The 22622-nt window shown below is 37.7% G+C and overlaps 1 protein-coding gene across 3 annotated transcripts in view; it reads right to left on the bottom strand.

Annotated features, from left to right (window-relative positions):
* ccdc175 (coiled-coil domain containing 175) overlaps positions 1–22622 on the bottom strand; it is a 60022-nt gene that overhangs the window by 10561 nt on the left and 26839 nt on the right. For all 3 annotated transcript variants that reach the window (XM_072267862.1, XM_072267870.1, XM_072267880.1), the window contains 7 exons: positions 18905–19041; positions 17106–17216; positions 15108–15179; positions 8907–9042; positions 8019–8150; positions 3349–3487; positions 382–461 (listed from right to left, as the gene is read on the bottom strand). In XM_072267862.1, the coding sequence (XP_072123963.1) occupies positions 382–461; positions 3349–3487; positions 8019–8150; positions 8907–9042; positions 15108–15179; positions 17106–17216; positions 18905–19041 (807 nt within the window). The remainder of the gene's footprint in view (positions 1–381; positions 462–3348; positions 3488–8018; positions 8151–8906; positions 9043–15107; positions 15180–17105; positions 17217–18904; positions 19042–22622) is intronic.

Raw genomic sequence — 22622 nt, 5'->3', positions numbered from 1 at the left:
AGGCATGCAGTTATTTTTCTCTGTAACATATATTTGGATTTTAATCCTGTTAATATTCAGTGATTAAAATATATTTAAAAATTGCAAGCACTTCCACCAAGGCATGCCTTACTTAGAACAAACCTGTCAACTGAAATAAACTTAGGAGATGTCTGCACTAATAATCACGTACAAATTCTGGAGATAAGACATTATCTCTCAATCAATAAAATTAAACCAACCTTGGTTTAATTCCAGTGTACTGTATTGACATAGATAAAGTAATTCTAAGTTACTTTTAAGAAGAAGGCAAAAGTCAATATAATAACTAGGTGCAAATCTTATTAATTGAGAACAGTTGATGCTACTAATCACATTTAAATTGTAAATAATGAATATTACCTTAGATGCCAGAAGGATACCAGTTTCCCTCTTTAACCTACTGATGGTGCTATCAAGCGAAGATTTCTTGCTAATAAGGTCTATAAAAAGATGAAAAATTACACCCATTTAAAATAATAACAGCAATAACTTTGTTGCAATTTAGATGGCAGATGTGTACATAAGTATAGTTACTGTAACAGTTAAGGAGAAAAAAGACTATGCAATGGCATAGACATTGAAACCCAGATAAGGTAAAGATACTCCTGTTCCAGCTGACCTTGCAAAGTACTTCTTCCATGTAGAAACTTGCATCTAAATTGAGAAACCTGTCCCAATAATTAGTCAAACAGTAGTCCAAAACAGTTGTAATCACAGTACTGTACCTTACAGACAAGAAGCCAGACGTCTTTATCACAATCCATGGGTACAACTTTTCAGCTGGAAAACAGGAGACCTCATCCTGATTTTCACCTCCTACCAGTTGATGAATCAGTGCCCTCAAGAAATGCTCCCAAAAACACGCTCAACTTCAACAATATGATACCCAGTATGAGTGCTAAAGGCAAAACTGAAACATACGAAACACATTCAAATTCCCCACTTTCACCACAGTTAGTCTTTAGGCAATTTACTTCATGCACCATCATGGAATGATTGAGAACACTGGATACAATAAAGATTATGGGTACAGAGAACATAAGCAAAGAAGTTGAAAACTTGTACTCAAGAACTAGCCAAATCTTTGTTCCAGTATAGCTCAATGCTGGCCTCTAGGTATTTAACAATGAATGTCTGCCTCCTGATTTGCCAAGGCTTTTCCACCATCTACAAAACAGAAATGTGACAGAATACACTCCACTTACCTGAGTGAACATGATTGCAATAACAGTTAAGAAGCTTGACACAATATGGGACAAAGTAGCTCCACCACTTCCACTTCTCTAAACATTCATTCCTTCCAATGCCTGTGTTGCAGTGTGTACTATCTACAAAATGCACTGTGATTACTCGCCTAGGCTAAGCCTGCAGATTCAAGAATTGAGAAGAACAATGGCAACAGATGCTTCGGAACACTATTACCTGCCTACCACCACTTTCAAGAGAAAAACTGTTCTGTGGAGAAAATATATCACTACCTCTGAGTCCTGGAACTCTTTCTTCAACCGCTTTGTGGAGTACCTTCACTGGAAGGATATACAGCAGTTTAAGAACATTAAAAGTTCTGAGAGTAACTTTCTGAAATCAAATTTCTGAAAAACTGACTACCATAAAAGGTTCTGGGCAAATTTAAAATAAAATTAGGTAATTTAAAACCAGGTTAATCGTAAATGGTGAAGTATTTTTTTCTTGACCACACGTTCAGTTACAATAGTAATAGTGAATTGACACAACTCTTTAAATATCCTAAATGAACCCGAGACATGGCAAATTTTATATTTGTCTGAAAGCAACTAAGTTTGAAAGGAAAACTACAAAAATCTTGAAGTAGTCAGCAGTTGTTTACCAATTAAACAGGAGAAAACACCATCAGAAAGAGGTTTATTATCACTGACATACAGTATGTTGTGAAATTTGTGGTTTTGCAGCAGCAACACAGTAAAATACTATAAGCTACAATAAGCAATAATAGAAAAGTAAATAGTAGTGCAAAAATAGAGCAAAATAGTGAGGGTTCATGGATAGTTCAAAGATCTGCGGTGGAGGGTTCCTAAAATGTTGAATGCGTGTCTCAGGCTCATGTATCTCCTCCGTGATGGTAGTAATGAGATGGTAAATGTCTTTAATGAAGAGTGCCACCTTCATGAGGAACCACCTTTTGAAGATATCCTCGATGGTGGGGAGGCAAGTTCCTACGATGGAGGCGGCTGAGGTTAAAGCCCTCTGCAGCTATTTCTGAACCTTTGCATTAGAGCCTCTATACCAGACAGTGATGCAACCAGTCAGAATGCTCTCTGCAGTACACTTGTAGAAATTTACTTTGGTAACATACTAAATCTCCTCACATCCCTGAAGAAGTAGAGCTGCTGGCATGCCCTCTTTGTTATATGCTAGATATGCTGGGGCCAGGGTAACATTTTAGAGATGTTGACACCCAAGAATTTGAAGATACTCACCCTTTTCACGACTGACCCCTCAATGCGGGCTGGTGAGTATTTCCCTGACTTCCTCTTCTTGATACTCTATATGCTTAAACTTTAAGACTACAAACCCAAAGCGTTATTAGGTTCAATAGTTCTTCTCAGTCAGTAAGGCCAAAATGGGCCACATGGCCTTCCTCCAAGTCAGAGACATCTATCATTTTAAGAAAAATATGCATGATGATGTGACAATTATCAAGGTGGTGCAGCAGTAGTGCAACTGACCTACAACTCCAGGGACCCTGTTTGACCCTGAATTTGGGTAGTGTATACATAGATTTAGACCATTCTCTCTCCTGGATTCCTAAGGGGTGCTCCAGTTTCCTTCCACATCCCAAAGATTAAATGATCACTAAATTACCCCTTATTATGGGTTCAAGGCGCATGTGTCAGAAAGAATTAAGCTGCAGTGGAATGAGGAAATAAGAAGGGGGGAATTAAACTTATAAATTGCTCTCCTAAGACACAGCATGGACCAGGTGGGTGATTGGCCTCCTTCTGTGTTAATATACGTATAAAATATCACAGACATATTTAAAGGTAATTCTATTGCATTCAGACTTAAGAACACTTGTTCAAATGTGCCAGTACATTTGCAAAGCTCTCTCATTTCTAGATTAAGAACTGCAAAGAAAATGGCAGAAATATAATAATCTTAGCTCTCCAGAATGTTATCAGTAGATCTACCTGATAACTTATCTACTAAACACATCAAATAATTTTTGCTTTCATGCTGCTGATTCAGTTGAAACATTGACCAATCTAGTTAGTGAGGTAGATTTATATCTCTGCACTATATGCTATTTTTACATAATAAGAAAAGTTCAAACAAATGCCATTAAAATACCAATAAGTTCTTTCTGTAATTCGTCACAAATTGCTGTTTCTTCTGCGAGTTCGGTTTCCAGCTGCTGTCTGATGGGCAATTTCACTTCCAGTTCCTTTTTCACCTGCATTACTTTTTCCATTGTTTCTTTAATTTCATCCTTTTGCACAGAAGAACAGAAAATAGAAATTCATTCCTCCACTGCTGTAAACAATTTTTACAAGTAGCAATTATGCCTCATTACATATTAGACAGAGGATGTGAATGTTTGAAGATGTTTCATCTCAAAATAAGCCAAAATTCATTATTGCTAATGTGATAATCCATCCAAAGAAATATGATGGTGGATAATGGTTGCACAAATCAATGCTTTACTTTAGGACATATTTTCCACTAAGATTACCAGTTGTCAGAAGCCTGAACCATACTATTTCAGCATAATCTTTTGCTGAGAACCCAGTTTCCAGCTCACTTGTTAAGGCCCATGCAGTGAAAAGCCTCTGCAACTCCAGTGGTGAACTGCAGTGATGTTGTAGACAGTAGTGAAGCTCAGGGGCAGGGATGAGAGGAAATCTTATAGAAACATAAAAAATTATGAAAGGTATAGATAAGATAGAGGCAGGAAAGTTGTTTCTACTGGTAGGTGAGACTAGAACTAGGGGACATAGCCTCAAGATTTGGGGAAGTAAATTTAGGATGATGAGGAGGAACTACTTTTCCCAGAGAGTGGTGAATCTGTGGAATTCTCTGCCCAATGAAGCAGTGGAGGCTACCTCAGTAAATATATTTAAGATAGTAGGGGAATTAAGGCAGGTAGGTGGAGATGAGTGTATGGTCAGATCAGCCATGACCTTATTGAATGGTGGAGCAGGCTCAAAGGGCCAGATGGCCTACTCTTGCTCCTATTTCTTATGTTCTTATTATAAGCAAATATTGTAATTTTCTGTAGCTGCTCTCTGACTTGACTGTGAATCTCAGCAGAATAAGACTTAATTGAGGTTGGTTAACATACAAGAGCTTTACACTTCAATAATTATTAATTCTGGTACCAGACGCTGAGAGTGAATGAGATGTTGATTTAAATGAACCCTGAACTAATCTAATAGAAACTCTTAGAAAATGTTTCCCTTGCACTGTAGACAGTGCACACAAAAGGTAGGCAACAATGTTAATAAATCTGTACAGTAGAACGCATGTGTACTGTATTCCAGAAGTATTCCAGATTAACCCTCAAGGTGCAGTTGCCCTCTTAATGTTATTGTATATGAGTTGCAACCTAAGTTAAGGGAATTACTGTTATTACTTGTGTGTAATGAGAAGCTTTAAAACTATTTAGAGAGTTAGAACATAAGAGTATAAGAAATAGAAGCAAGAATAGGCCATTTGACTCATTGATCCTGCTCCACCATTCAATCAGTTCATGGCTGATTTGGCTGTGGAATGAGCTACACCTACCTACCTTTTCCCCCATAACCCTGGTATGTAAAAAACTAGATAACTGTGTCTTAAATATATTTAATATAGTAGCCTCTATTGCTTACCTGGGCTGAGGATTCCATGGATTCACTACTCTCTGGGAAAAGCAGTTTCTCCTCATCTCCATCCTAAATCTATTCTCCCAGATTCTGAGGCTAGGTCCCTTATTCTAGTCTCGCTTACCAATGGAAACAACTTTTATGTCTCTATCTTATCTAATTTCATAATTTTATAATTTTATGTTTCTGTAAAATACTTTCATAATCTTATATGTTTCTATAAGATCCCCTTCACTCTTCTGAATTCCAGCGAGTATAGTTCCAGACGACTCTCATAGACTAACTCCCTCATCTCTGGAATCAACTTAGTAAACCTCTTCTGTACCACCTCTAAAGCCAGTACATCTTTTCTCAAGTAAGGACACCAGAACTGCACGCAGTACTCCAGGTGCAGCCTCTCCAGTACCGTATACAGTTGCAGCATAACCTCCCTGCTCTTGAATTCAATCCCTCTAACAATGAAAGGCAACATCACATTTGCCTACTTAATAACTTGTTCCACCTCAAACCCTTTTGCTTTTCATACACAAGCACTCCCAAGCCACTCTGCACAACAGCATGCCACAACCTTTCACCATTTAAATAATAATCTGATCTTCTAGTTTTCCTTCCAAACTGGATGACCTTGCACTTACCAACATTGTACAGTACTCCATCAGTTGGATACTTGCCCACTCACTTAACCCATCTATATCTCTCTGCAAACATTGCACAATTTTCTCTTCCATTCAACTTAGTGTCACCAGCAAACCTAGATATGTTACACTCGGTCTCCTCTTTCAAATCATTAATGTATATTGTGAACAGTTGCAGACCAACACCAACTCTTGTGGCACTCCATTTACCACTGACCGCCAACCTGTGAAACACTCATTTATCCCAACTGCCTACCTTCTATTGGTGAATCAATCCTCCATGCATGGCAATACATTACCCCAACTTCTTGCATCCTTGTCTCAAGGATAAGTCTCTTATGCAGCACCTTATCAAATACCCTCTGGAAATCCAAGTACACAATATCCACCTGTTCTCTCTATCCATTGCTTTCATTATATCCTCAACAAATTCCTGTAACCCTGTCAAACAGGACCTACCCTTTAGTAATACATTCCATGCCAGCTTGATGGAACCAGTTTTATCCAGATTTCGCACTATATCTTAATTATAGCTTCAAGCATTTTCCAAACTACAGATGTTAAGCTAGCAAACCTATAATTACCTGCCTATTGCCTACATATTTTTGGATCAATGGAGTTCCCTGAATCTTCACAAGTGGTTTGCCAATTAGAATTAAAGATCATTCAAAATATGAATATTCCTATATACAATAAGAATATAAAAAATGCTGGCTATTATTGAAACCACTCCCCATTCTAACCAATGTTTACAGGAACACCGTCAAGTGTCCTCATATTAAGATCATAAGACATAGGAGCAGAATTAGGCCACTGGTCCATTGAGTCTGCTCCTCCATTCCATCATGGCTCATTTATTATCCCTCTCAACCCTGTTCTCCTGCCTTCTCACTGTAACCCTTGACACCCTCACTAAACAAGAATCTATCAACTTCCACTTTAAATATAATCAACAATATGGATTCCACAGCTGTCCATGGCAATGAACTCCACAGATCTACCACCTTCTGGCTGAAGACATTCCTCCTCATGTCTGTTTTAAAGGGATGTCCTTCTATTCTGAGGTTGTGCCCTCTGGTCCTAGACACACCCACTATAGGAAACATCCTCTCCACGTCCACTAAATCTGGGCCTTCAAATATTCAATAAGTTTCAATGAGATCCCCCCCCTCTTTCTTCATAACTCCAGTGAGTACAGACCCAGAGACATCAAATGCTCTTCATGCATTAAACCCTTCATTCCTGGAATAATTTACGTGAACCTCCTCTGGACCCTCTTCAATACCAGCACACCTCTTCTTAGATTACTGGGCCCAAAACTGCTCATAATACTCCAAGTGCAGTCCATCCAATGCCTTCTAAAGCCTCAGCATCGCACTGTGTTCTCATATTCTAGTTCTCTCAAAATGAATGCTAACACTGCATTTGCCTTCCTTACCACTGGCTCAATCTGCAAGTTAACCTTTAGGGAATCCTGCACAAGGACTCCCAAGTCCCTTTGCACCTTAGGTTTCGTCCCCATTTAGAAAACAGTGCATACCTTTATTTCTTCTACTGAAATGCATGACCATACACTTCCCTCAACTATATTCTAACTGCCACTACTTTGCCCATTCTTCCAATCTGTCCACGTCCTGCTTCCTCAACAAAACCTGACTTTCCAACTATCTTTATATTGTCTGCAAACTAGGCCATAAAGTCAATTCCATCAACCAAAATTGTTGACATATAATGTGAAAAGAAATGGACCCAATACCAACCCTTGTGGAACACCACTAGTCACTGGCAGCCAACCAGAGAAATGCTCCCTTTATTCCCACTCTTTGCCTCCTGCCAATCCATGCTAGAATCCTTCCTGTAATACCATGGCTCTTAACTTGTTATGCAGCCTCATGTGCAGCACCCTGTCAAAGGCCTTTTTAAAATCCAAGAAAACAACATCCACTGACTCTCACTGTCTATCCCATGCCAGCTGCATCACAAGTCTAATACAGGGGCAGGACTCATGAAGAATAGTGGTAAGTGATGATTGTTTCTCTGGTTTCAGCTGGTGCTAATGTATGTAGTAGTCCATTTACTGCACTATTTTTTGTCAGTGAAGTGGGTGTAAAAGTAGTGTTTGGGGGTTCAGGGGAGGTTTACCAGGGCCTCACCAACGGGCTGAGTCATGAACGACGTCACAGAATGGGCAGAGAGGAAGGTGTGTTGCAGTGAGGAGAACCCCCACACACATCTAGTTAAGTATTATAATGCTTGCTCTGTTCTGTCCTCATAAACAAAGTTTTGAAACAGTTAAGGGGAATTTGTGTCTTTCTGCCTTATTGGCCGGATCCACAAATCTTTCGGCATAACATATTTAATAAATACATACATTGACAATACCAAACAAAAACTGCTGGCTACTATTGAAACTTTATGCATGTATTAAACCCAGACTATAATTTCTGTAAGCACACGTAGATATTGGTATCTGTAAATTATTATATGCAAATGGAGCAAAGAAATGGAAGGCATACTATACTTTTAAGTGGTTAATTTCTATTGACAGAAGCTGTTCCTTATTTCTGAATGCATCTTCTTCTGCTGTAAGTTGTTGTTTTAGTGTCTTAATTTTTTCAGCATACTCATTAATTCTCTCCTGGAGATTCATACTCTGATTTAAAACACAAAAAAAGTTAAAGTATAAAACATTTTTTATTCTTTACTAAAATGATCTTCAAAAATCAACGTATAAAGTACTTAATTGATCTACAAAATTTGTTTGCAACATACTGAAAACAGACCTTTTCTGAATCTTCTCATTTCAAATGATATATAGAAACTAAACAACAGGCTTTAAATTCTTCAAACTAAGGTAATGAGAAATTTACGTACGTGAATTATTTTTCCTGAAATGGAAGATAAAAACTGTTTCATACTTGGCCGATAAGAAATTTCAAAGAGTGAACATGAGCACGACAAACATTTGATGCAGGTCATCTAACCTGCACTATTCAATGCATGTTGCATTTTTTAATTGTACACTGGCGGAGGCAATATGAAGCTCGCTGTACAGTTACAGCATAAACACACAAGAAAGATAAATTCAGAATAGTACCTCAAATTGGACTGTAACAATTGGGTAACAAAAATGGGATTCAAAAGCTAAACACAAGGAATGGATGCAGGACATTACTGTGAAAACAATAGTTTCCATGTGATTTTTCCTCATCTCATTAATCTCTACCACTGGATGGTGGTGAAAACATTATGGTGTTTTTCTAAATGGAATAATTAAGATACAACAAATGTTTACTTCTAGAACTCCAGCGAAGCACAATATCCTTGGCTATTCTCAATTAAGTAGGTCATCAAGACTTTACATCCCTCCACCATGCTCCCCTGCTCTGTTAAATATCATAGTCCATACCTCTTCAATTAGTTTGTCACGTTCCTTCGTTAAGTCCTGTAAGCGTCTAGCCTGACTAGTTAAATACGCCCCAGTTGTTCTTTTGATGTCTAATATTTCTCTTGACATTTCTTCTCTTTTACGTATGGCAGCTTCCCTATTTGTTAAATAAAGGAAGTATTATAGCAAAATGTCAGATACAGAAATTAGGACATTGCATTTCCCTTAATTAAATAAATCATCTATAGCTAATTAAATCTACATTTTCCAATTTTGCTTAAAATTTGCTTTGTTTGAATCAACAATTAATTATTTAAACTTCAAATTTAAATCAGTGCATCTGGGGTAAGCAGAACACACAGCAGTCCTGCAACACAAAACCTGGGCCATTATATCTAAGTAGTGCAGATACAGTATGTTTCTTACTCAAAACTAACATGATATCTGGCTGAGTAGAGAGGAATTGTGCCAGAAGCTTGTTGCTACACAGGATTTGCAGTGATTTTTGTAAAGGTAAATGGGGAAATAAGGGAATGCAGGTCAACCATAGGAGGGCAAATACAGTGGAAAGAGAGTGCTAAGAAGTGAAGGCAGCTGGAGATTTTATTTTTGGGATAAAAACAAGATTGTACTTTGTCTGACCCAAATTCCATTTTCCTATGATTGAAAAAAATAAGGCTTCCTCTGACTTAATTCTTCATACATACCTCAGATACAACTAGCACCAGGATATGAATTCCTTCATTGGACCTGACGTTTTTACAGAAAGTGGTAATGAATCCAATTGTACAGAGCACTGCTTCTATAGAATGCTAAAGCAGAATTTGGTAAATAAAGAAATTCACTGCAGTGAGAAAAGAGGTATTGTTCTGGTAGTCCACAAAACAAGGAGCAATCTTAGAAACAGATCAGGAGATCTGGACACTGATGGCAAAAACATGGATTAAAATTAACAGTTTAAAAGATACCAACTAGATTCAAGAAGAGGGAATCGACTTATTTTTAAGATCACAAGTGGGCAGCTGACATCTGTTACTTGCAATTCCTGCAGTGTGGAAATTTCAGGAGCTAGATTTGGTAAATTAATTTGGTTTATTATTGTCACATGTACCAAGTTACAGTGAAAAGCTTATCTTGCATACTGTCTATATAGCTCAATTCATTACAAAGGTGCATTGAGATAGTACAAGGGAAAACAATAACAAAGTGCAGAATATATTGGTGAGACCCATCGTAAATTGAGGGACTGCTTTGTCGAGCACCTCCACTCCATCCGCCAAGAGCAGAACTCCCGGGTCAAACATTTTAATTTCGATTCCCATTGCTGTTCAGACATGACAGTCCATGGCCTTCTCTTGTGCCAAGATGAGGCCACCCTTAGGGTGGAGGAGCAACATCTGGGTAGCCTCCAACTTGATGGCATGAATATTAATTTCTCTTTCCATTAAAAAAATCCCTCTCCCTCCCCTCTTCTTCTATTTCCCACTCTGGCCTTTTACCTCTTCTCATCTGCCTAACATTTTCCCCGGGTCTCCTCCTCCATCCCTTTCTCCTATGGCTCACTCCCCTCTCCTAGCAGATTCCTTCTTCTTCAGCCCTTTATCTTTCCCACCCACCTGGCTTCACCTATCACCTTCTAGTTAGCCTCCTTCCCCTTTTTTTTTATTCTGGCAGCTTCCCTCTTCCTTTCCAATTCTGATGAAGGGTCTTAGCCTGAAACATCAACTGTTTATTCATTTTCATAGATGCTGCCTGTCCTGCTGAGTTCCTCCAGCATTTCTGTGTGTGTGTGTGTGTGTATGTGTGTGTGTGTGTGTGTGTGTTGCAAATTAGTTGTTGCATTCATTGAGATAGACAGTAAGGTGCAAGGGCAACAAGGTTGATTATTCAAGATTTTTTAATGTCATTTCCTGTACATAAGTTTGAGAATGAAATGATTGTTCTCTAGATCAAATACATGACAAACAAAAACACAGATGATACAGAACACAATAAGAATAAGAAACACAATAATATAAATACATAAAATAGCTTGCAGTATATACAGTACATTGATTGTATAAAGTGATGTTAGGCTGTACATAAGGTGACTGACAGGAAATTATAAACTCGCGGTGGGGCTAGTTGATGAAGGTGTTGATTAGTGCTCGAGGAAAGTCTAGTCTGTTTTTGAGTCTGGAGGTCCTGGAGTGGATGCCATATATCCTCCTCCCTAATAGGAGTGGAGCATACAGTCCAAGAGCAAGGTGTGTGGAATCCTTCATGATGTTACTGGTCCTTTTTCTGGCACCTTCCCTTACATATGTCCTTGACGGCATGTAGGCTGGTGCTAATGATGTGTTAAGGAGTTTTTACTACTGATTGTAGATCCCTCCTTTCTGCTGCTGTGCAACTGCAGTGATGCAGCTTGGTAATATTCTCTACTGCACATCTGTAGAATGATAAGAGTATAGATGTGCAAAGGCTGTCACCAGCCTCCTCAGAAAGCAGAAGCATTGGTATGTTTTCTTGACTGTGCAGGATGCATTCTGGGACCATGAGAGGTTGTGTATTATATGCACTCACAGGAGTTTGAAATTGCTTGAGGTTTCCACAGCTCTGCCGCCAGTGTAAAGGGGGTGTGAGTGGTACGAATTCTCCTGAAGTCAATAACCATCTCCTTTGCTTTACTGACATTGAGGAAAAGGTTATTTGCTTGGCACCAGGCCTCAAGCTCTTCCAAGCTCTGTTGGCCGTTTTATCGTTGTTGGTGATGAGCCTTACCGTTGTTGTGTCACTGGCGAATTCGATGATGTGATTGCCTGGGTGTTTGGCCATGCAATCATGTGTGAAAAGAACGTACAGTAATGGGCTCAGCACACAGCCTTGGGGGGGGGGGTGGCACCCATGTTAAAGATGATGGGGAAGGAGGAGTAGTTGTGCATCCTGACCATCTGAGGTCAGTTCATTAGGAAATCCAACACCCAGATGCAAAGTGGTGTATTTAGACTGAGGAGCAGGGATTTGTTCACCATGATCTGTGGGACAGTAGTGTTGGATGCCAAAGTGAAATCGAGAAACACATTCTGACACACGGTAAGTGTCCTTGTTTTTTTTAGGTTTATCAGGGGCAGGTGCCTGACAGATGCTATGGCATCTGTCAGAGAGAGGTTCTATCAGTAAACATGTTGGTGAATAAGGTCAAGAGTCCATCTTGTCATACTAGGAAAACAAATAATCGTCTTGTACCAGTGGGCCAGAAGCTGTCCTTGTGGCTGGTGGTATGTGCTTTCAAGCTTTAGTAAGAGAGGAGAAGAGAGAATGTCTAGAGTGGGTGAGATCTTTGATTATGCAGGCTGTTTTATTAAGCAGCAAGAAATATAGATAAAAACCATAGATGGGAGGTGAGGTTGTGATGCCCTGAGCTGTGCCCACAACGTATCGTGGTTGTTTGCATATATAAGCAGAGCAGTTGATGCACCAAGCCATGATGCATCCATATAGGATGCTCTCTATAGTGCATCAACAAAAATGGGTAAGGAGCAAAAGGAACATGCTCTTTGTAGGGACTATCATTAACTGCTGAGCTCAAGTGGAAGCTGGAATTCGCTATTTTTATTTATTCATTTTTCATGATCTGGTCATCATTTTAATCCTAACATTTTTTGCACACACATTGTGAGGGAGATGGTGAGCTACTTATTCAAAGTCCTCTAGTTTTTCTGGTGAAGGTATCCCCACCAAAGGGACCTGCAGAAGTAGACCAGGTGGCAGAGAAGGAAAAACACAATATCTCTAAGCCAGGGGTTCGCAACCCGGGGTCCACAGACACCTCAGTTAATGGTAGGGGTCTATGGCATAAAAAAAAAAGTTGGGAATCCCTGTTCTAAGTTAATGTGGTGTGGAACTTTGAAGGAAAGCTTTGAGTTATGTTCCTGAAGCCCTCAACCTTCTTGCTGGGTAAGTTCCAAGCTTGGAAGCTACTGACGGAACAGACTAAGGATCGACTGCTGTGTATTCAAGAGATGGTACACAGTGCACATTGGTGAAGGGAATGAAAGTTTAGAAGTGTGTAGGGTACCTGTCAAGCAGGCTGCTTTGTCAGATGTTGACCTTCTTTAAGGTTGTTAGAGCCACACTCATGCAAGCAAATGGAGAACTTTTCATCACTCTTCTGTGCTTTGCAAATGATTTGGGGGTGAGAAAAGGCAAGACAAGGTTTTTTTTTAATATATATATATATATATATATATATATATTGAGCTCTGCCTTGAGGCCAAGAGCAGTCACACTCAATGCACCTCTGGAAATCATCTTTTTGTTTCATGTTTGAACCAAGATTCTAATGAGCTCAGGCCCTGTCCAAAGTGGACACTGGTAAATAGGTTATTATAGAGTAACTGCTACTTGACAACACAGTTGACAACATCAGACAGGATCTGCCTTACATTTTCTAAACAGGACATCTGGTCAACTTTTCACATTGTCTTGTATATGCCAATGTGGTAATCCTTCCTAGAAAAGGTGTGGCTAGAAGTATTAATAGTTCTAAGGGCAAGTCTTCATTATTATAGAAAGTATATTGCACTATCCCAAAGCATTTGTCTATTTTGTTCTCCTCAATGAAACAAAGTTGACACTTTAACTCAATAAATATTGAAAAGTAAGCTGGGCCATAAAATTACAGATTTCAATGTAGATAATGGCTCACAGAGCACCTCATGGGTCCCAAGATTTGAAACAGATGCATCTTTCTCATTTGTGATAGGGTATAGGGCATGATCAAGGTGGTGCACAGCAATTTAATCCACTTTTTTGGACAATAGAAAGACCTGAATGATCTGGTTACCAATATATATCTTAATCAGTAAAATGTAATGATGTTGAGTTTTGCATATAAATGTCACTGATTTCTACAGCATTTCCAAAACTCAAAGAATATTCCTCCTTATTCTGGTGATTATTTGAAGCACAAAGGTATAGGCATCATGAGACCCTGGATTTGCACCTTGGAAGGTTTCCAGGGCGCAGGCCTGGGCAAGGTTGTATGGAAGACCAGCAGTTGCCCATGCTGCAAGTCTCCCCTCTCCACGACACCAATGTTGTCCAAGGGAAGGGCATTAGGACCCATACAGCTTGGCACCAGTGTCGTCGCAGAGCAATGTGTGATTAAGTGCCTTGCACAAGGACACAACACGTTGCCTCACTCAAGGACACAACACGTTGCCTCAGCTGGGGCTCGAACTTACAACCTTCAGGTCGCTAGTCCAATACCTTAACCACTTGGCCACGTGCCCACGTCACTAACTAGCTAGTTAACTAAATACATATACATATATATCAATTACTTACACATGTTCGCGACATTCTGGGAAAGCCTTTTAAAGCAGCAATGTTGGAGACTCTGAAGATTTTTTTTAAGGACATCTGGCAACAAATTATTATTGCGCACTAACATCAAGAAAGTTCGGTGGTGGTATAGGGAAGATCTGTAGGAGCTCAAAGGTGGGAAATAGTAGAAATAAAGAGAAAATATTGTGCTTAGAAACAGATGAATTTCAGATGACTGAACAAAAGGCATTGTTTGATAGAGCAGCATTGGGAGATGAGGAAAGTTCAATGAAGATTGAGGTGAAGGGCTTGGCAAGTATTGATACAGAATCAGTTGCCAATGTAGAATTGTGAATCTGAGATGTTATAAGGATGTGACCTAGCAAGGTATGAATTGCTAACAATACAAGGTAGGGCCTTCCAGATTTTAGCAGTGAGAGGGAGGGCACAGAGCTGGTTAGAGAGAATACCAAGATAATTAAAGAAGGACCTATTTGCAAATAACAGATGCCTTGGACTCTGCTACATTAGGCAAATTAAGGCCTCAAGTCTCTAGTTTACTGTATGAGGTCCAATCATCAAAATAATTTTATGAGTTGATCTTAAGATATGCACTGCATGGCAGGCAGTTATTCAGTGTAGTTTTCATGTGCAGAGCACCCCAAAATGAATTTAAGGAATTGTACCTTATGTACAAAAAGGGATATTATCATGTAATTATTTATTGATACCACTGGTTTATCAAAACTCAACCTTACAGTCAAGTAAATTACTAAAGAAACTACCTGTCTAGTACCTACAAACATTTGTAAATAATCAGGTTATGATTATGTATGGTATGGTCACTGAAAATCCTTTTCTGCATTTGATGTATGCACCAGTTGGAGCAACTCACAAGTTTCAAAATCTTACCTTAACTCTTTTTCTTTTTCTAACTTTTGTGAATACTTCTGCAACTCTTTACTCAGGAATTCCATTGTATCTCTTGAACAAAAAGAAATTTTTAAGAGCGTAGCATTAAATAGTTACTGAAATTAAAAGTAAATACATACATTCAGGAAAGTTTTGAATTAAGACTTTTTGTGTAAGGAATGTACGGTATTTTTCCCATAACTAACACAGAAATGAAGCTACATTCTATTTACATCTGAAAACAAATGCAAAAATATTGTAAGTATTACAGTAGTATTTCCCGCAGAGTAAGGTTCTTAGCCGTTTTTTAATGCCACGCACCCCTACTATTAACCAAAGGGCCGGTGACCCTCAGGTTGGGAATCCCTATGCTCGAGAGACGTATGATGAGCATATGCAGTGCTGATCTACCAGTACAGTCTTCTACAGAAAACTTTTGAGTTTGGATACTGCACCGCTTAAAAAATTCAATGGAAGATTTGTGACGTTTCTATACTTGTACCTCATTCAGCTCTAACATTCTAACAGAACCATCACTGAGAGTGGTCATTATTACTTATAAAGATGTGTTTCTGATGGCAATATGGTGACAGGAGGCATCATAACTGCTGGCCTCCTCCTGTGCTGGAAACCTGTCAGAAGTCCCTGCTCTTTGCTGAATGTGTCAAGCAATATATCACCCACAACTTGATGAAGAGGAGCTATGCACTCAAAGAAAGGAATAGGAGATTATGAGAAAGCCTACACGATCTTGGTGCCTTGTCAACACATGGAACAACCACTGTCTATCCCTAACAACTGCCTGCACTCATCGTGCCAGCCTCTGTGCAGCCCTGCACGTTGTATCTCAGGAATGAGGGCCATACCACTTGCTCTGACTCACCCCATACCATTCCTCACAGCTGGCTCATTACACTGAGCTGCAGACAATTCTTTATTTCTGAGCGTTGGGACAGGCATCAATGCCAAAGACTGAGTGCAGCAATACCCAGCATAACGGAAAATAAGATCGCACTAATTTCCTAGCAGCACAGTGAGGCACAGCCTGAGCAAAGATCTTGTTTAACATGCTGGGTATTCACCTGGATGTCCAGAAAATAGAATTTAAGTCTGATATAAGGCATCAGCTATGCAATACTGCTATGTGAGGTAAGAGAGCCTGTGGGCTCAATAGCACTATTTTAAAATGTAACTATTATGCACCTAGATTGTCGTATTTCCCTTCTGTTTTCTTTCCCTGGGTCAGTCATTTAAAGCTTTCAGCTGTACTAAATTTCAGTGAACAAAAGGGCAAGACCATTTCTTGCCTAATTTTGAGTACAAGGCTTCTGCTTAATATCAGTGGTGATTTGGTTAAGAGTAAATTGAATTGAACTGAATTGACTTTATTTCTCACATCCTTCATATACATAAGGAGTAAAAATCTTTACATTGCATTTCTGTCTGAATGTGCAATGTGCAATTTATAGTAATTTGTAATAAATAGTATGTACAACAGTCAATATGGCAGAGAAATATAATTGTATCAGCATGAATTAAACACACCCTTTCTTAGATAAAGGGCAAAAAACTGCTCACAATTATTGCTCACTATTATTAACCAGCTTGGATTAACAGAGAATAATTTTAGGAAACCTCAATCTGTTATACAAGCACTGATATCTTACAAAGACAAAGCATAATTTTACCCTTAATCAAAAACTTCACATTCATCTTTCTAGTATAAGTCATCTATAGCTGAGAGCAGGAAACATTATCTATTTCTAGCTTCTAATTTATGTGTCACTTAGTTCAATCAAAACATTTCTCCAGTACTGTTGGTGTATTTTGACAGTGAACATTATTAAAATTAATGGTAATTTCCAGCAGATCTGCTAATTCTCAAATACAATTCTAACATTATAGATCTGCATGGAACTCTATTAAAATCAGCTGGAATAAACAGATAATAATTTAAGAATACTTAATTCAACTTTAGAAGATTTTAAATGATCTTACTTGTGTTGTTCTGCAAGGTTCAGCCTCATTTCTTCAAGTTCTTGGATTTCCTTCCTCATACTTGACAAATTTTCTTCAGTCTGTTGAAGCACCTCTTTTACTGAGTCTAACCTAAAATATTAAAATATATAATTTTGCTATGTAAAAATGTCTTTGAAAATAGCAATTCAATTCAACATAGAAAAAAAATCCTTTTTATGCATTTGTTTTTTTCCTGCACAGAACTTCTCAGTGGCCACCTTATTAGCTGCAGGAGTGGAACCCTGTGTGGTCTTCTGCTGCTGCAGCCCATCCACTTTGAGGTTCTATGTTTTGTGTGTTCAGTGCTGCTCTTCAGCACAGTACTATTGTAACGCATGGTTATTTGAGTTACTGTCGCCTTCCTGTCAGCTTAAACCAGCCTGACCATTCTCCTCTGACCTCTCTCATTAATAAGGCATTTTCTCCCACAGAACTGCCGTTCATTGAATACTTTTTGCCTTTCACACCATTCTCTGTTAACTCTAGATTGTTGTGTGTGAAAATCCCAGGTGAGCAGTTTCTGAGATACTCAAACCACCCTGACTGGGACCAGCAATCATTCCACAGTCAAAGCCACTTAGATCAGGGTTTCCCAACCTGGAGTTCATGGACCCCTTGTATTGGTCCATGCCATAAAAAAGATTGGGAACCCCTGACTTAAATTACATTGCTTCTCCATTCTGAATGTTTAGTCTGAACAGCAGCTAGACCTCTTTTATGCACTTAATTGCTACCACATGATTATCTGATTAGATATTTGCATTAACGAGCAGGTATAAAAATGTACCTAATAAAGTGGCCACCGAGTGTACTTTGTAGCAGCTAGATAAAAATATCCAAAATAATAAATGAGCAAAATGATAGAGAAATTATGGAAATCTTAATATAGGTACAGGACTACATAGTTCATCTCCTCAAAAATGTTTTGTCATTCAATTAAATCAGTATGCACATTTCAGTACTCATGCTCCTTTTGACAAGAATGAGGTTACACTTCCACAGAACAATTCCAATTTCCTAACAAATGTTTTAGCAGAGATTCTTGTTGATCTTCCACTGAAGTTTCAATAGGAAAAAACCTGCAGAAATAATTCTCAATAGAAATATTTTACATTGTCAATACTGTATATCGATTTTCAATAGCAATAACATTGCACTTGACAAAATATTTAATTTGGTTTGTGATCTCAGAATTCGCACTTTTTTCATAATACCTTAAGTTGACAGGCATTTATATAAATAATGAGATTGAAAAATATAGAAAATGGATACATAATTCAAAAATTATAGATTTCAAGGTACAGATCTTAGCAATGTTTCTGGGTATGATTACAATTTACACTGGTAATCTAGACTGCAAACTTTAAACTGGATTTGCTGATGATAGCAAATGAAGACGGTGTGTAATATCTCAAAGATTATAGAAAACACAAATGTTTTGTCCAAATTTTCACTTTGAAGTTCTTTACCTTTATTACTTGCAATCAAGAGTGAGTTATATATTCTTGCCACTAACTTATGAAAGAACCTTGATAGTGATTTGTAATATTGTATGAATAGTATTGTCACTTTGTGCAGAGGTTTAGTGTACAGGAATTTATGGAACTTTTGGACATTTATGAGGACACCATTTTGAAAATAACACCAAAAAATCTATCAATTTTTCCAGATAGAATATATTAAATTTGTTTTCGCCAGTAAGGCATCATCTAATTTCCTGTGACAAATTATGTTTACAAAATGTGTATACAACAAACAGTGAAGACAAATAAACACACCGGTCTGTTAGATTTTGCAAATGTTTCCTTTTTTCAGTTTCATGTTCTTTTGCTTTCTTAGCTGCTTCACTACGGGACTCCCTTCGGACCATCAGTTCCTGATTTAAAACCTGGACATTATCAATGTCCTGCTGAGCCTACAGAAAACAATAAATTGATGGGGAATAATAACAAAGAAACATCAACAAAGTAAAAATAAAATCAATAGAGACCATGGTATAATTTAACAGCTTTAAAATACATATTTTGACTTAATATTGGGATGCTCTGTTCTAAAATTACTCTATTATTAAATCTTCTAAAATAAATTATCAGTGATATAATTTTTTCTTAATTAATAGTTAAAATACTACTTAAGCTTAAAATAAATAGGGACTAAAGGATGTTATCATTTTTTCAGCAGAAGCTCTGGGGCAGATATATTTTGTACTCACTGCAAAATTAGATCTTAATATTCTGTAATTTATGCCTGGCTCAGCAAAGCATCCAGTGAGTCGATGAGAGATACAAGTAAGAGGTCTCAAAGTCTTTTTGGATCCAAAGCAACACTAAAATTAAACTCTGTATTTCTGATTAATAGCAATGTAGGGATTAACTTGAAGAATTCTATTCCATATTGATATCCAGTTACTTTTACCTGAAACTTCATGTGTGATTATTGCCAATTGATCTCCATCACGACTAACAATTCTCCTCATAGTTTACTGCCTCACAAAATTTTCTAAAATTGTTGCCTCGTTTAGAAGAAATTCATTTATAAACATGCTGGTTTTCTGGTTATGATGGCAATAGCTTAAGTCGTTAAAACTATGGCTCCGCTCCATTTCATATACCTGCTTTCTTTTACTTTACTTCTTACTCTTCCTCCCACTATTGAATCTGCTGACTGCACAATGTGTGTACCTAAGACTACTAAAATGGCAAAAAAAGACATTCCATTGGGAGTGAAATTGTGCCGCTGTTAGAACAAACCCGACAGAATATGTTTTCCCAATTTGGTTTGTTGGAATTGAAACTGGATAAACTTAACTCTACACTGCAGAATCACGCTCAATGTTTATCACATGCTGAAGAAGTTACGGAGAAGTTAGATCATCGTTGTAAAGAGCTGGAAAAAGTTTGCTCTACCCTAAAAGAGCACAATAGCAAGTTAACTCCTAAAGTTATGGATCTTGAAAGCAGGAGTAGACGCAAAAATCTTTGAATTCTTGGTTTGCCGGAGGCTGTTGAAAGTGGATCTCCTGTCGAATTTTTCTCGAACTTTCTATGTGAGATTTTTGGAAGTGAAATACTTTCCAGTTCTCCAGAGATCGATTGAGCGCATCGTATCTTTACATCTCGCCCAGTGGACAGCCAGAGACCACATCCAGTGATAACTCATCTCCATCGTTACTAAATCAAGGATTTACTAATTAAAGAAGCTCGCCAACGTAAAACACTTCAATATAAAGGTCAAGCTATCCGTTTGGTAGAGGACTATGCACCTCAAGTTATGAGTCAACGTGCTGAATACAGTGGAGTAAAGTAAGCTTTTTTATAATCGTGGACTTCATCCTCCTCTTGCCTATCCAGCCCGGCTCCGAATCAAGCTCGAGAACGGCGATTTTAAACATTTCGATTCAGTTGCAGAGGCGCAGACCTTCATTGATAGCCTATCTGCTACTTCGAGTTCCTCAGATATGATATGATTTTTTTTCTTTTCAGCCTTTTTCGTTTTTTTTAGATAACGGTTATTTCCTTTAATTTTTTTCTAATATTCTAATCTTTATCTTTTTTATTATCCATTTAATTCAATATATTTCGACATGATGGATTTCTATTTTTCAGTACGGACATTTTCACTTTTCTTAAATAGAGCCAATTGTGAAATTATGTAATTAGACTCCTTTTAAAGGTCTTTGTAGATTTCATTTCAAAATGGAGTTGGTGTCGCATTAAGAAATTGTTATCGATTCATGAAGTGACGTCTTCTTTGAATTGTTTCCTGTTTTTTTTCCCAGACTTCAGGCTCCATTTTCTACAAATCCAGCTTTTTTAAAATTTAAAATGAAGCTGATGTCGCATTTAATTAAATAGTGGCTTAATTATGTTGCATTGTCCTATTGAAGTGTTTTTTTTATTTTCTCAATACTAGTTTCTATCTTTCATAATTTTAGTTCTTTAAAAGTTAATGAACTTTTTTTTCTCTCTGGTTAGATTATTTTAACTTTAAACCGCAGTTGATGCTGCACCTTTAAATTCAATTTTTATGATTCGGATGGATTACTTACTTGGATGTTAAAGCTTTTTTTCTGTATAATTGGGTTTACAGATTATCTTTTTTGCTTATTAATTCTAGCGGGTAGGTTGGGGTAAAGTTCTTTTTAGATAATTATCATATTTTAAAATTTATAAACTTTGTATTTTTTTTTCTTTTTAAGGTTAATTTTAGTTTGCAATTCTTAAAAGCTTTTTGGTGTTTTTTTCATTACTATATTAACTGTTGGAGTGGAGATAACTAAGATGTTACCTAACTGGAAGTTCAGTAGGGGGTTAGTTTTTCTAGAGGAGAGCTTGCTGCTTTATATTTGCAGCTTTCTTGCTGTAGGTTTAGAGCGTGTGGGTGGGAACTCCAATGCTAATATTATATATGGAATTTTGGCATATTTGCACTATACAGGACGTAATTCCGCCCTGCTTTTTTTCTTCTATACCTTTGCCCCAGAGTTGATATATAGATTTCAGATATGGTTTAATGCCTGCTATCCTTTTTTTCTAATATTCAATGGTTAGTCTGTTGAACTTTGTACGTTGGAATGTTAGGGGTTTGAACCATCCGGTTAAAAGGGGGAGGGTGTTTGCACATCTTAAACAGCTTAGAGCAGAGGTAGTTTTTTCACAAGAAACACATATTCATTACTCAGATTATTCTCGTATTATGGCACGATGGGCAGGACAACATTTTCATTCAACTTTTCAAGCCAAGATGAGGGGTGTTTCAATTCTTATAAACAAAAATGTTCCTTTTGAGCTTCATAGTAAGATCTCTGATCTTAATGGCCATTTTATTATTGTTTCAGGGAAACTTTATAATTTACAGGTAGTTTTAGCCAACCTTTATGCTCCTGACTTGGATGATGTAAGGTTTTTTGACTGTTTTTTTTCTTCATTGCCAGAACTAAGCTCAGGCTCTCTTATACTGGGTGGTGACTTCAATTGTTGATTGGATCCAGTCTTGGACAGATCTTCTTCTATCCCTAGACAATTAAGTAAATCTGCTTTATCAATTCAATCTTTTCTTTCCAATTATGGAATATCTGTTATTTGGTGTTTTTTTCATCCATATGAAAGAGATTACTCTTTTTTCTCACAAGTACACCATACATTTACTAGAATCGATTATTTTTTAATTGACAATCAGTTGATTCCATCTGTTCGTTCCTGTGACTATAAGAGTATATTGATTTCAGATCATGCCCCACTTACATTGTCTATAGTTTTTCCTGGTCTCCCTCAAGTAAATAAACACTGGCGTTTTAATCCGACCTTGTTGTCGGATAACGACTTTGTAAAATTTATGGAGGATCAGATAACTTTCTTCTTCAATACTAATACATTACCTGAAACCTCAAGTCAGGTTGTTTGGGATGCAATGAAAGCATATCTAAGAGGTCAAATAATTTCTTATACAGCAAATTTGAAAAGAAAGACTCAAAAAGAACGTTTAGAGTTGATCAAT

This window comes from Mobula birostris, chromosome 1, assembly GCF_030028105.1.
Source record: "Mobula birostris isolate sMobBir1 chromosome 1, sMobBir1.hap1, whole genome shotgun sequence".
NCBI lineage: Eukaryota > Metazoa > Chordata > Chondrichthyes > Myliobatiformes > Myliobatidae > Mobula > Mobula birostris.
Note: the sequence above shows the minus strand (reverse complement) of the source record. Positions and strands in the feature narration are given on the sequence as shown.